This window comes from Nyctereutes procyonoides, unplaced genomic scaffold, assembly GCF_905146905.1.
Source record: "Nyctereutes procyonoides isolate TBG_1078 unplaced genomic scaffold, NYPRO_anot_genome, whole genome shotgun sequence".
Lineage (NCBI taxonomy): Eukaryota > Metazoa > Chordata > Mammalia > Carnivora > Canidae > Nyctereutes > Nyctereutes procyonoides.
In genome coordinates this window covers 499,832-512,346 of record NW_026575024.1, presented here as the reverse complement: position 1 = coordinate 512,346, position 12,515 = coordinate 499,832, and the positions used below count along the sequence as shown (strand labels likewise).

The window sequence follows — 12,515 nt, the reverse complement described above, 5'->3', positions numbered from 1 at the left end:
TTGGGCCCTCAGGAGAAGATGTGCGAGGAGACGGCATCCTTCGACCTGACCCCGCATGACGTGGCGTCTGGGCTGGACGTCCTAGACCAGGTTTTGGAGGAGCAGACCAAGGCGGCACAGCAGGACGAGCTCCGCTTGGAGTTCAGTGCTGACTCTGTCAACTCAGGTGAGCTCACAGGTGGGAAATGAAAGAGCGGCTGCGAGGTGGTCTCAGGTCGGAGGCCAGAGCCTTCCCAGGCCCTCCTTTCAGTCCAGTCCTTGTCCGGGCACAGTGCAAACTTCTGTAAGAGGTTTCTAAGGACCTCACAGGCCAGGAAGTAGGTACCACCCAACCATTCCAGCATTTTCTAAGGACCTCTCTGTACTTTCACAGCCAGTATAGACTTTACTGCACTGGATAAAATTGAAAACCAGGGCCACCTGGGTGGCTCGGTCGGCGGAGCGTCTGCTTGGGGCAGGATCCCATGATGCCCTGGGACCGAGTCCCGCGGCGGGCTCCCTGCTCGGGGGTGGGGGGTCTGCTTGTCCCTCTCCCTGTGCCCCCCACCCACACCCCCTGGCTCATGCTCTCTTTCTCTCCCTCTTTCTTTCTCAAATAAATACAAATCTTTAAAAGAAAAGAAAACCAAACGTACTAACCGTGAAGTGTGCTGCTTTTGAGTGGCCTGTGAGCATTATTCGGGTATGACCTCCTCTTCTCACAGGTTCCCCTCCGGTGTCTTCCCTAATGCGAGGGTGAGCAGGGTGTGCGTGGACGTCTTTGATGGACACGGTTTGCCCAGGTGTCCTCCCCAGTCCGTGAGGGGCTGATGGGGACCCTGGATGGGTTTGAGCAGGCCGCTCTGCAGTAGGCGTCTCCGCTACTTACTTGCCGGAGGTCATGGGTTTGGGCGTCGCGCTGTTGGCGTCTCCAGACGCTTGCTGTGCCCTGCGCTTGGGCGTGGGCCCCGGCGTGAGCAGCTGGAGCTTCCTCCTTCCCTGCATGACCACACAGACACACACACACACACACACACACACACACACACACACGGATGGACCCCAGGGGGGCAGAGGCTCCGTCCACACCCTTCTTGCCCTTCCGGCCTGGGTCTTTTCCAGGACTCGTCTGACTTGCTCGGTGCCTGTGCTGGTGGGGGGCTTGTAAGCGGCCTTTGTCTGGTCAGCACAGTTCTCAAAAGTTTGGGTTTTAAGACCCTTTATGTTCTTTTTTTTTTAGTTTTTTAAGAGTTTATTTATTTGGGAGGGAGGGAGAGAGAGAGAATGAGCTGGGGAGAGACAGGGAGATGCAGACTCCCCGCTGAGCAGGGAGCCTGATGCGAGACTCGATCCCAGGACCCTGGGATCACGACCTGAGCCGCAGGCAGATGCGCACGCACTGATGCACCCAGGCACCCCTACCCTTTATGTTCTTAAAACTCACTGAACTGGCTTCTTGTGAATTATGTCTCCTGGTAACTTCTATATCGGAAACAACTAAAGAAGTTACAAAGATTTGTTTATTCGCTTGTCACAAGCCATCACATGTTACGTGAGGTTCCTGGGGCTGCTGTCACTCAGCGCCGGAGCCGGGAGGCTTGGAACAACAGAGCAGTCCCCCTACGGCACTGGTGGGCAGGACTGAGGTCCTCGCGTCGGCTCCACCCCACACCCGGCTCCCTGCTCCCAGGCTCCTGCGGGCACGCTGCTCCGCCTGCACCTGGCTGACTCCCTGTGCGTCTGTGTCCAAATTTCCTCTCTCGTAAGGACACTAGTTACCGCAGTAGGGCCTACCCCATCCGTAGCGATCCCGTCCTAACTTAGTCGTGTCTGTAGAGACCGTATCTCCAAGGTCATGGTCACAGGAACCAGAACCCGAATAGGTCCTTTTATTTATTTTATTATTTATTTATTTATTTTGAAAGATTTTATTTATTTATTCCCGAGAGACACAGAGAGAGAGGCAGAGACACGGGCAGAGGGAGAAGCTGGCTCCATGCAAGGAGCCCGACGTGGGACTCGATCCCGGGACCCCAGGATCACGCCCTGAGCTGAAGGCAGACCCTCAACCACCGAGCCCCCCGGTGCCCCCGTCTAACAGTCTCAAAGCATGCGTAGTAATCTGGCTCCGTCGGAGGTGGTTGGGCCTCACAGCTTTCTGCTCTCGGTCTAACGTGGTACCGCTCGGCGCGTGCCGTACACCTTTGCTGGGGCCGCTCTGAGAGTCGCCGCGGACTTGGTAGCTTGAAGCTACTCGGGTTTGTTGTCTCCAGGTCTCAGGGTGCGGTGGACGAGCCGCACTCCCCTTCCGGAGGCGCTGCCGGCCGTGGCTCCCGGGCCCGCCGCTCGGGCCTCCGCCTCCTCTGCCTTGGCCTCCTGCCTCCCCTCCGGTACGGGCCGCTGGTACCCAGGCTCCTCGCCCCGTCCCACGGCCTCTCCGTAGTCCCGTCTGCAGAGCTCCTTGGGCCGAGAAGAGTGATGTCACCGCGTCCGGGGATCAGGACGCGGACGTGTTTGGGGGCTGTCGGCGGCCTCCGCCGTGTAGCCCCCTGGGGAACTGCAGCGTGTTCCTGAGAGCACCGGAGGGAAGAGGCGAACCGGGTGTGGTTTCCAGTGGTCGTACCGTGGGGGCCGCTCTGGCCTCGCTCCGCCCTGAACTGACGCAGGCCCCGGCCTCGAGCTCGCCCGTCGCCCGTGGGGCCCTGCGTGTGCCGCTGTCCCCCTGGGGCAGGATCTCCGAGTGGGAGCCTCTTGGGTAAATCGCCGAGGGCCTGTGCGGTCATCCCGGAGCGGGTCATCTGGATGCGCGGTGGGACGCTTTTCTTAAACCCTGTGTCTTGAAAAACTCCTCATAAAAGCCATATGTTCTTTTAGGAATTTTCTTTTCTCTGAAGCCCAGTCATTGCGTAGAATGTTTCAGAGTTGACGTTTCCGGGCCTATGTCCAGCCCATGGCGCGCTCTTTGACCATGTGGTCTCCAGTGTGCCTTCAGTCTGGGGCGATCCAGGCCGCGGGCACAGCGCCGGCTCCAGGCTGCGGTGACCCTCGCGGGGCCGCACGCGCGGTCTCCGCCCCTGGCTGCAGAACTTGACCGTTCCAAGTCCTTTTTCTACTCTTCCCCGACTTCTGACAGAGGTCCTCCTTCCCCTCCCGCTGCTCTGGCTTTTCTCTTCCCCCTAATTTGACCTTCGTTTGTAAAATAAGTTTTCAATTTTCTCCTAATTCTGTTTGAGTTGTCACTTCATTTCTGAGTTTTTGAAAATCTCATTTATGTTGTTTCATGTCTTGTATCTTATTCTGAAGTTTTTTTTAAATGACTTTTATTTTAAAACTACAATCTGGGTGGCTCAGTCGGTGAGGCATCCAGCTCTTGATTCCTGCTCGAGTCGTGACCTCCTGGTTGTGGGATGGAGCCCACAGTGAGCTCTTGTGCGTGAGCATGTGCATCTGGCTTTTTCTCTGACATACATAAATAAGTAAATAAACAAACATTTTAAAAATAAGTAGAATAAAATAATTTCCAGCTTACAGCTAACTTGAAGGTGTGACTTGTCCACCCAGACTCTCACTTGGTAGTCTCCTTTCTCCATGGACAGATAATCTCTTTCTCTGTACCCTTCCTTTGTTTTTTTTTTTAATTATTCATTCATTTATTTATTTATTTATTTATTTATTTATTATTATCTATCTATTTATTTATTTATTTATTTATTTATTTATTTATTTAGAGGCAGAGACACAGGCAGTGGGAGAAGCAGGCTCCATGCAGGGAGCCTGATACAGGACTCGATCCCGGGTCTCCAGGATCACACCCCGGGCTGCAGGCGGCGCTAAACCTCTGCGCCACCAGGGCTGCCCTGCACCCTTCCTTTGACTGTGTCCTGGCGTGTGTGTCCCAAGAGCAAGGACGTGCTGTGTGGCCACAGTGCCCTGGTCTGATGGGAAGCCCCTGCGTGACTGGCCGGGCACCCTAGAGTGTCTCTGGCTGTCCTCGTCATAGCCGGAGGCACCCGCAGAGGATGTGCTCTGGGATGTGCTTTTGAGGATGAAGCTTAGTTACTGTGCTGAGTGTCCTGCGCTGTGGGCGTGTGTGAGGTGTTGTACAATTCTGTTCAGGTTGTGCACCTTTGGCAGGTGTCCCCGGAGGCGCAGCCCGTCTGCCGCATGGTTGGGGATGCCGACTTGGATTATTCCCTTAGGTGACAACTGCCACCATTGTCCGCTGTGAGGTTACTGTTCCTCCATCAGTAAGTCCTAAGCAATCTGTGGCATCTGTGGGCGACCCCTCCCCCCGGAATTAAGGACTGCTGTGATGTTTATGAAGTGCTGAGTCTCACCCCCCACGCCCCTCGCCTCTGGGCCTGTGGGAGCGGCTAGCTCTCCCGCGCAGCACGGGGTGCCCTGCACACCCTGCCGTCCCGTCCAGCGCCGCGCTCGCTCCCTCATGGTGGCGATTCCGTGCTTCCCCTGCTGGGAGAACCATGGTCCCCGCTTTCCTCGGCGTCTCTCGTGCTCCGTCCGCCCTGGGACATGCAGGCAGCTGTGTGACAGCAACTCCCCGGCCGTGACCAGGCAAGCTGCTCCCCAGAGCGCATGCGTCCGAGTGCTGGTCGGGAGACCAGGCTCACAAGTCCCCGTTGCCCCCCCGCCCCGTGGCTGCGCTGTCCTTTTAGGGTCATTTCTTATTCGGTGTTTGTCCTCATTGATTCTGTTGCTTTGGTTTTCTTGGGCGCTGGAAACCTCCGTGTGGTTCTGGAGGCTGCGAAGTATCTTCCTGGTTTCCAGCTTATTCTTGCTTGGCTGCGTTTGTCCCACGCAGGAGCAGACACGCGCATATTTTGTTCACTCTTGCTTCTGCGCTGCACACGGGCCTGCCCCCCGGAGAGCGCCCCCCAGGGTCGCCTGCCTCCCTCCAGGCGACGGCCTGCGTCTGGGTCCGCTGCCGCAGCATTTGGCTGGCGATGCCGGCAGCTCGGCCGGGGCCCGGGCGCCCGCCCCGTCGGCTGGTCCCAGCTGCATCTCGGGGTCGGCTCCGGAGTCCGGAGTCCGGGCCGGTGGGGGGCGGGGGGCGGGTTCCCAAAGCCTGGGCCCCGCGTGGCGCCTGCCGGCGGGAGCAGCCGGGCTCTTGGATGCGCCAGGCCCTAGAGTGACACGGTCCCGGGATGCTTTCGACTTGCTCCTCTCCGAAGTGGCGTGAGCACTGCTTTCACGCATTTTGTGTCGGAAATGGCCGTCCTGGCGGGCGCACAGTGGCTGCCGGTGCTTGGTTTTCCAGTGACGTCCTTGTTCTGCGCCAGGAGAGCCCGCACCAGGCACGTCCCCTCGGCCTGCTCTGGTCCGTGAGCTCTTGCTAAAGGCCACAGTTGGAGGGTCGCCAGGGCCTTTGGTGGCATGTGCCTTCGTTGGGAGGCAACTGTTTCCTCGTGGGTTGCCCGGGCTCTGGGATTTGGGAGAAGCACGTGTCCAGCACGGTTCTTGTCGCGCCCTACGCTCCCCGTGTGTGGCTGAGGACTGTCGCTGTCGGCGTGGGCCCTGCACGGGGGCTGTTTGTGTCGGGTTCTTCCCCGGTCACGGTTCGCCTCCTTCCCACCCCGTCCCCCGGAAGGGGCTGCTCAGCATGGCCCCGGCGGCTTGCACTCGGCACCCCCCGCCTGGGGCTCGCTTACCCCAGTGTCGCTCTCCAGGCTGTGGCCTCAGAAGTGATGCTGTGGGGACGCCTGGCCAGCTCGGTCAGCGGAGCGTGTGACGCGTGCTCTCTGGGGTGACCCCCAGGTGGGGGTGGAGGTGACAAATAAATACGGAAACACCTTTAAGGAAGGAACAAGTGCTGCTGGCTGAGAAGCACAAAGGAAAGAGAGACGCCGACGTCATCACAGTCCAACTGTTCGGCTTCGGAGATCCCGCCAGGACAGCGGAAGGACCGGCCAGAGGACGGCAGGGCTTTTTTGTGGATCACGTATCTGATAAGGAATTTTTATCCAAACACACAGGAAACTCTTACGACTCAAAGAAAAGACAGTCCCGTTAAAAATGGACAGAAAGTAGGAACAGACGCTTCAGAGTAGACGCGAGGGGTCAGCGCGCACGTGGAGGCGCAGGTCTGAGCGCCGAGCGACGCCCTGCAGGCCCAGCGGCACGGCTGCTGCCAGGCTGATGGGCAGTGACCAGTGTCGGCAAGGGTGTGGCCACCGTCCCTTAGCTGCTGCAGGCGGCAGGCGGGTCCCAGGAAGGAGAGACCTGCCGCGACCATGCACCCTGCTTTGCTCCAGCCTCCGACCTGGTGGAGCCGCAGACGGGGTGGCTTCAGTCACCGCACTTGTCTCCGGAGGCGTCTCCGGGCGGCAGGTTCTTGCCGTGGCGACGGGAACACTGTTGCGCTCGGTGCCGAGACCCGTTGGTCACCGGGGCATTGACGGAGGGTCGTGTGCCCCCTGCGCCGCTCGGTTTATTGGGGGGGTGACCTCGTGGAGGTGCTCTCACCTCGGCTGTTACTCGGTGACACCGTTCTCACAGGAAAAGCCGGATAGATGCTTGACATTTTGCCTGTTTTCGGATTTGGGAGTTTGAATTTTTCCCTGACTTGTGTGATTGGTCCCTTGTCCCCTGAGGAGGAGAGCGTTTAATGTCATCGGTGGTACTTGTGTCTAAACACAGACGACAGCCTCGGTCCCGTTGCTGAGCTCGGGCCCCTCTGCAGATGTTCCAGGGCCCTGCCAGGCTGACGGGGAATCGGGACGTGGCTCACTCGCTTGCACGTCCTGCCCCAGACCCGCCATCAGCCGTGTTTCCCAGGAGCCCTGGTTCCTTGTCACAGGAGATGGTCTCTCAGGACCCACAGGGCAGGGGGGGGCCCCTTGTGGCCGGGTCGGTCGTCCTGGGTCTCCGGTGAGCAGGGCTGGGGAGCGCACCCACGTGCGTGAGCGTGCCACCGCGTGTGCCTCGCGCTGAGACAGCCCCTGAGCTCACCCTGCTGCCTCCGGTCCACAGTCGGGCTGCGGGGATGTCAGAGCCTCATGTCCGTGGTTATCTCTGTGTCTCGCCTACTTGGGGACACAGGCGGGAATCCAGCTAGAGTCCTGGCTCTTGGGGACGCGGTTGGCAGAAGTGGGACGTGACGACGCATTTGCTGCTTTCCCAGGGCTGCACATGGAGCTGGAAGACCTCGCAAAGCTCAAGAGTGAGTGCTGGCCTCCCCCAGTGCCCGTGGCTGGGCGGGCCGCCCCTCATGACCCCCTCCCCACAGTGATCCTGCTGCGCCTAGAGGCGGCCATCGATGCTGTCGAGCTGCCTGGGGACCACAGCGGCGTCACCAAGCCAGGGAGGTAAGGGGCAGGGCGTGCGCGGCGCTCCCTGCGGTGGGCCCCCTGCCCCCGGCCCCGCCCGCACACCTGTGAGGTCTGATTTGGTTTCAGTGGCCCATGAGAGGCTTTGTACTAGGGTGTTGGGGCCTAGGGCCAGTGCGCGTGCAGGCAGGGCCCCTGCCCCCGCCGCCCCCTCTGGGCCGGCCCTTTACGGTGAGACGCCTCTTCCCCCCAGCTGCCCCTGCTGGCCTCGGGAGCCCCGGTGGCTCTGACCAGGGCGCGGGGCTGCGGTCTCAGCAGCCCGGGGCAGCTGGGGTTCTTTCCCAAAGGTCATGGTCTGGGGCTGGTTGTGGCCCTCCTCCGGGTGCAGCTGGCAGCCGTGCTGGGATCCAGGCTCCGGTTCTGGGGGTCTGGGGAATTCTATAATGTGCTGGAGCACCGCTGCCTGCCTCCTCCCCGAGCCCGGCTGCTGTGCCCGGAGCCTCGCAGGGCTCCACTTGCTTCCCAGAGGAGCCACGCTGCTTGGCCCGCCCCACCCACCCCTCCACGGCCCAGACGGCAGGCTTCACTGCCTCCCACGCTGCCCCTGGGGGCCTGGCCTTCTCCTCAGTGCTCATGTCTCTCTCACCTCTGGGTTCGGCCAACTCTGGAGCCCTTGGCGCTCGTGTCCGACTGCGGGGAATATAAGGCCGCTGCCTGGCGCCCCGCATGAGGCTCATTCTCCCACAGCTACATCTTCGAGCTGTTCGCCGAGGCCCAGATAACGTTTCAGACCAAAGGCTGCATCCTCGACTCCCTGGACCAGATCATCCAGCACCTGGCAGGACGTGAGTCCCCAGCCTGCCCTGCAGCCTGCGGGGCGCTAGGCCTTGACTCAGGGCCAGAGCCTCCTGCATCCCCGAGAGGAGCGTCCCCCCCAGACCTCCCTCTCTGGCGGTGACATTGGGGCATCAGCGCTGTTGGACGGGCGTCTGTTTTGTAAAGCACAGCCCAGCTTTCCGTTTCTTGGTCGGGCCTTTAAAGGAAGAGTGCTGAGGGACCTGGTGGGTCAGTGAGCCTTGGTGCTGAGCCCCCACATCCTGTTTGCACCCCGAGGCTGCCCTGCGGGCCCACCTCTTCTGGGTGGGGTCTCGTTCTCTTGGGTGACCGGCGTTCCTGGGCTCCCGGGCCCTGGGGGTGGGCAGGCAGGCCCAGCCGTACTGGAGCACAGGGCCTCTTTTCTCCTCCCGCTGACTCCGGAGATGTTCTGGGGGCAGCGTGGGAGCTGCACCCCGGGGGCACGCCCCACAGCAACGCCAGGTTGAGGCTGAGCTTGCTCGTGGCTCCCAGGGGCGGGGGTTCGGAGCCTCCCGTGGTGGGGCGTGGACGGCCAGCGTCTGCTGCTCCCACAGGCACGGGGCTGTTCAGCAACACAGCAGGCTTGCAGAAGCTGTCGGACATCATCCAGGTAGGGACGGGCCTGCGGCGAAGGTGCGGCGTCTCCCTTCCCGAGGGCCGCGGAGGGGGGCCTGGAGCTTCTACCGGCTCCAGACTTGGGGCATCACCAAGGTGCTTCGAGCCAGCGGCCCCTGGAGTGCACTTCCTCTTCCCCGAGGCACCCTGCCGGCCGGGGGTGGGGGCAGAGGCGGGGGCGTGTCCTCGAGTGTGAGGTGTGGGCAGGCGTCATCCCAGCACTTCTGCCAGGGGACAGCAGGCGCCCAGACTGCCACCGCGCTGCAGCCACGGCCCCCGCCGGGCCCTGCGTTTGTGCTTCCCGTTCCCAGCGCCTGTTCTCGGCCCCTGCAGAGGAGCGGGCCCTGTGCTCTGCTGCCCCCTCCTGCCATGCCCTGCTCCAGGCCAGCCCTGCGGCCCCGGCCCTCACCCCCGTCCCGGGCAGCGCCCCCTCCTCCCCAGGGGACCTGTCCATGGCACAGGATTCTCCCCCACAGCCTCACTGAGCCCAAGCACCCGTCACCCCGAGGGTTTGGGGATTCCTGTGGCAGCTGCCCTAAGAGGGCCTAGCAGATGACTCCGTGTCCCCGCCTGTCCGGTGCTGCCTGCGGGCCTGCTGCTCGCTCTGCTGTGTCCGTTCCAGCTGGATGGAGTGGGACTGGGCGGTGGCTCATCCCTCATCCCACAGCTGGCTCCCGTGGGCAGGGGTCGCGCTGGGCCAGCCCTGGGACCTCAGCGGGGCAGCCTGTGGTGAATACCCGAAGGGCTGCCCGGGGGTCCCCCGCCAGTGGGAGAGCCTTGCACCTCCCCAAATCCAGATCCCCGCGAGGTCATGTGAGCAGGGGTCTGCTGCTGACCCAGCCCGGGGACCGCAGGAGGCGGGCCTTGGAGGGACGGGGGGCGCCGAGGGGGCGTGAGACGGGCTCAGCCACTGGGCTGGCCCCTGATCCCCGGGCACCGCAGGCCCAGGCACCAGGCAGCACGGGCGCCCCCTCTTCACTTGTTGATGCGTCTGCTTCGGTGCCGTCTCCTCCTCGGCCCTAACCGCCTGTCACCTGGCTTTGCTGGCTCCGGAGTCGGGCAGTCTGGTGTCTGGCGTCTCTGCCTTCGTGCTCCGTCCACGATTTACCCGCTTGCTGCTTCTCCTCGGCTGGTCGCCTTGGCTAGAGTGTAGTTCCCTGTACTTGGATCAGGGATGATTTTTGTCCTTTTACTTGGGGGCTGAACCAGGTCCTTCCCGGGTCCCCGCCTGCCGCGGGCTTGCCCCTGGGGGAAGCGTGCGGACCAGGAGGGGCCTGCAGGATGGCGGCAGGGGGGACTGCCGGGAGGCCAGGTGGCGTGCGCCCCCACCCTCAGCATGGAGGTCCCCACCCGGGATGCCGACCGCTCAGCACTGGGCAAGGGGATGGGCATGTGTCCTGGGGGGCTGTGTCCTGCTCACCATGTCTTCATGTCTGCTCTCCAGATCGTGTTCAGTGCAGACCCTGCCGAGGGCACGCCCGGCTCCTTGGGGGGGCCTGGGGCCTGTCAGTCCTACAAGGTGGGGGTGTGGGTGGGGGCCTCCTGTCCTACGAGGTGGGGGTGTGGGTGGGGGCCTCCCGTCCTACGAGGTGGGGGTGTGGGTGGGGGCCTCCTGTCCTACGAGGTGGGGGTGTGGGTGGGGGCCTCCCGTCCTACGAGGTGGGGGCTCTCTCCAGGGCGAGGGACTCCTGGGCTGGGTCTGGACACTGTCCATTCTGTCCATCCAGGTTCACATCCACTCTGATGCTGGTCACCAGAGGAAGGGTCCCCGGTCAGATGCCTGGAGCAGCACGGCTGCCAGAAAGCCAGGCATGCGGGGGGCCCGGGGGCCAGGGGGCCGGGGGTCGGGGCCTGGAACACAGCCCTGCTCGCCCCCGCACGGCGCCGTGTCCAGTGGTGGGTTTCTGAGCGCGGCCTGCTCGGGGAACCTCACAGCTCACCCCCCACGCGGCCGTTGGAGACAGACCTCCGAGCACCTGCTGGGCGTCCACTGAGCCCGGGTACAGCCCAGCTCCTCACGCCTCCGGGGACCGATCCATGAGTGGTCAGCCCACAGGAAGGCTGGGGTGCATGCTCGTCAGCGCAGGGGTGCTGCTTTCCCGCCATCCCACCGGGTGGACACGGGCGGGGCGGGCTTCAGCGAGGCCACTGTCCGGGCCCACCCGGTTCCTCAGGTGCTGGCTCTGTTGCCCCGACCCCCCTGTGGGGTCAGGCCTAGCCCTTCGTCCCTGGGCTCACCTGCTTCCCTGTGTCCTAGAGCTGAGGCTGCTCGTGACACGAGGACGGGTCTGTGCCGGGCCCCCTGTGGCTTTTGGTGTGAAGCTGGCCTGCCCTGGCCGAGCTGTGTGTCCGTGGCATCCAGCCCTGGCGAGTGTCCTGGCCACCGCACACAGGGTTGAGCACCCCTTGCAGCCTGGCCTTTAGAGTGGGGTTTGTAGGACGCCCCCGGGGCGCTGGGTGTGAGGCCAGGGGGCCACTCCTCAGGCGGCCCCATGGCCTGCCCCCGCCTCCTGTGTTCCGGGCCCGGCCCTTCCACAGCTGCTGGCTGCAGGTCACTTGGGACCACACGCTTCCCCAGGAAAAGCAGGGCCGGGAACGGGGCTAGGGCAGGTCACCTGGCCTGTCAGCAGGAAGCAGCTTCTGGGGGAGGCGGGGAGACCCACGCACCCCTCCGTGGTGTTTGTGAGGTCGCGGGAAGCAATTTGCGCCAGTGCCCGAGGCCTCGCCCCACTGCGGTGCTGTCCCCGGGGGACACGGACACAGCCAGGGCGCCAGGGACGCAGCGTCCCGAGTTCCCATGCCCACAGCGTGAGTTCTCAGAAATCACCACTGCCGGGGTTGGGCGTTTGTAGGAAGTTGGTTCGTGGCTGAGCTTACCGAGAAGCTAGGATGTGCGTGAGCGACGGGAGGGCCGGCCCTGGCCCCGGGCCTCCGCACGGAGGGGGGCAGCTCCCGGCCCCTACGCCCCCGCCTGTCACAGGGCCGATCCCGACGCGTGGGTGGAAAAGGCTTCTCTGGCCCCAGAAAGTGGTTTGTTCTTTACGGGAAACACGTCTGGCCCGTGACTCCCGTGCTGTGGGAGCGTCCTCAGCAGGAGGCCCCCCCAGCCTCATTGCCGGTGACGCCGCCACCGGTCCTGCCTGCCGGGCGCGTGGGCTCCTGCTGGGTGGTTTGCGAGCGGGGGCCAGGGCCTGTGACGCAGCCGTGGTGCCCCGGGCCACGTGTCCGCCTCAGCCCAAGTCTGGGTTGGGGTCGGCGGTGCTCTCTGCCCCTGGCCCCCCCACTCTGGGTCCCCCTGCACTCCCAGCACGCCCGAGGGAGGGAGGGAGGGAGGGAGGGAGGGAGGGAGGGAGGGAGCAGGGCCCCCCAGACCCCGAGCCCCGGCCTCCCCCTCCTCCCCTAGGGAAGGTGCTGAGCTACTGGTGCTTCAGCCCCGGCCACAGCATGCGGCAGCTGGTGCAGCAGGGCGTCCGCACCGTCATCCTCACCAGCGGCACGCTGGCCCCCGTGTCCTCCTTTGCCCTGGAGATGCAGATGTAAGGGCGGCCCCGGGCGGCTGCGGGTGCGGGGCCCAGGCCAGCCCTGGCTTGAGGGTGCTGGGCTCAGGACCTCACGGGGCCGCCCTGCCCCCAGCCCTTTCCCAGTCTGCCTGGAGAACCCACACGTCATCCACCAGCAGCAGATCTGGGTGGGCATCGTCTCCAGAGGCCCCGACGGAGCCCAGCTGAGCTCTGCCTTTGACAAGCGGTAGGGGCCTGGGGGGGCGGGGGGCGGGCGGGGGGC

At 63.4% G+C, this 12,515-nt stretch overlaps 1 protein-coding gene across 1 annotated transcript in view; it reads left to right on the top strand.

Moving 5' to 3' along the window:
* The window catches only part of RTEL1 (regulator of telomere elongation helicase 1), a 29,159-nt gene that overhangs the window by 10,226 nt on the left and 6,418 nt on the right, over nt 1–12,515 (top strand). The window contains exons 9-17 of the mRNA XM_055343961.1: nt 13–166; nt 7,118–7,156; nt 7,223–7,301; nt 8,010–8,107; nt 8,672–8,727; nt 10,177–10,251; nt 10,460–10,541; nt 12,136–12,268; nt 12,366–12,479. Coding sequence (XP_055199936.1) covers nt 13–166; nt 7,118–7,156; nt 7,223–7,301; nt 8,010–8,107; nt 8,672–8,727; nt 10,177–10,251; nt 10,460–10,541; nt 12,136–12,268; nt 12,366–12,479 — 830 coding nt within the window. The remainder of the gene's footprint in view (nt 1–12; nt 167–7,117; nt 7,157–7,222; nt 7,302–8,009; nt 8,108–8,671; nt 8,728–10,176; nt 10,252–10,459; nt 10,542–12,135; nt 12,269–12,365; nt 12,480–12,515) is intronic.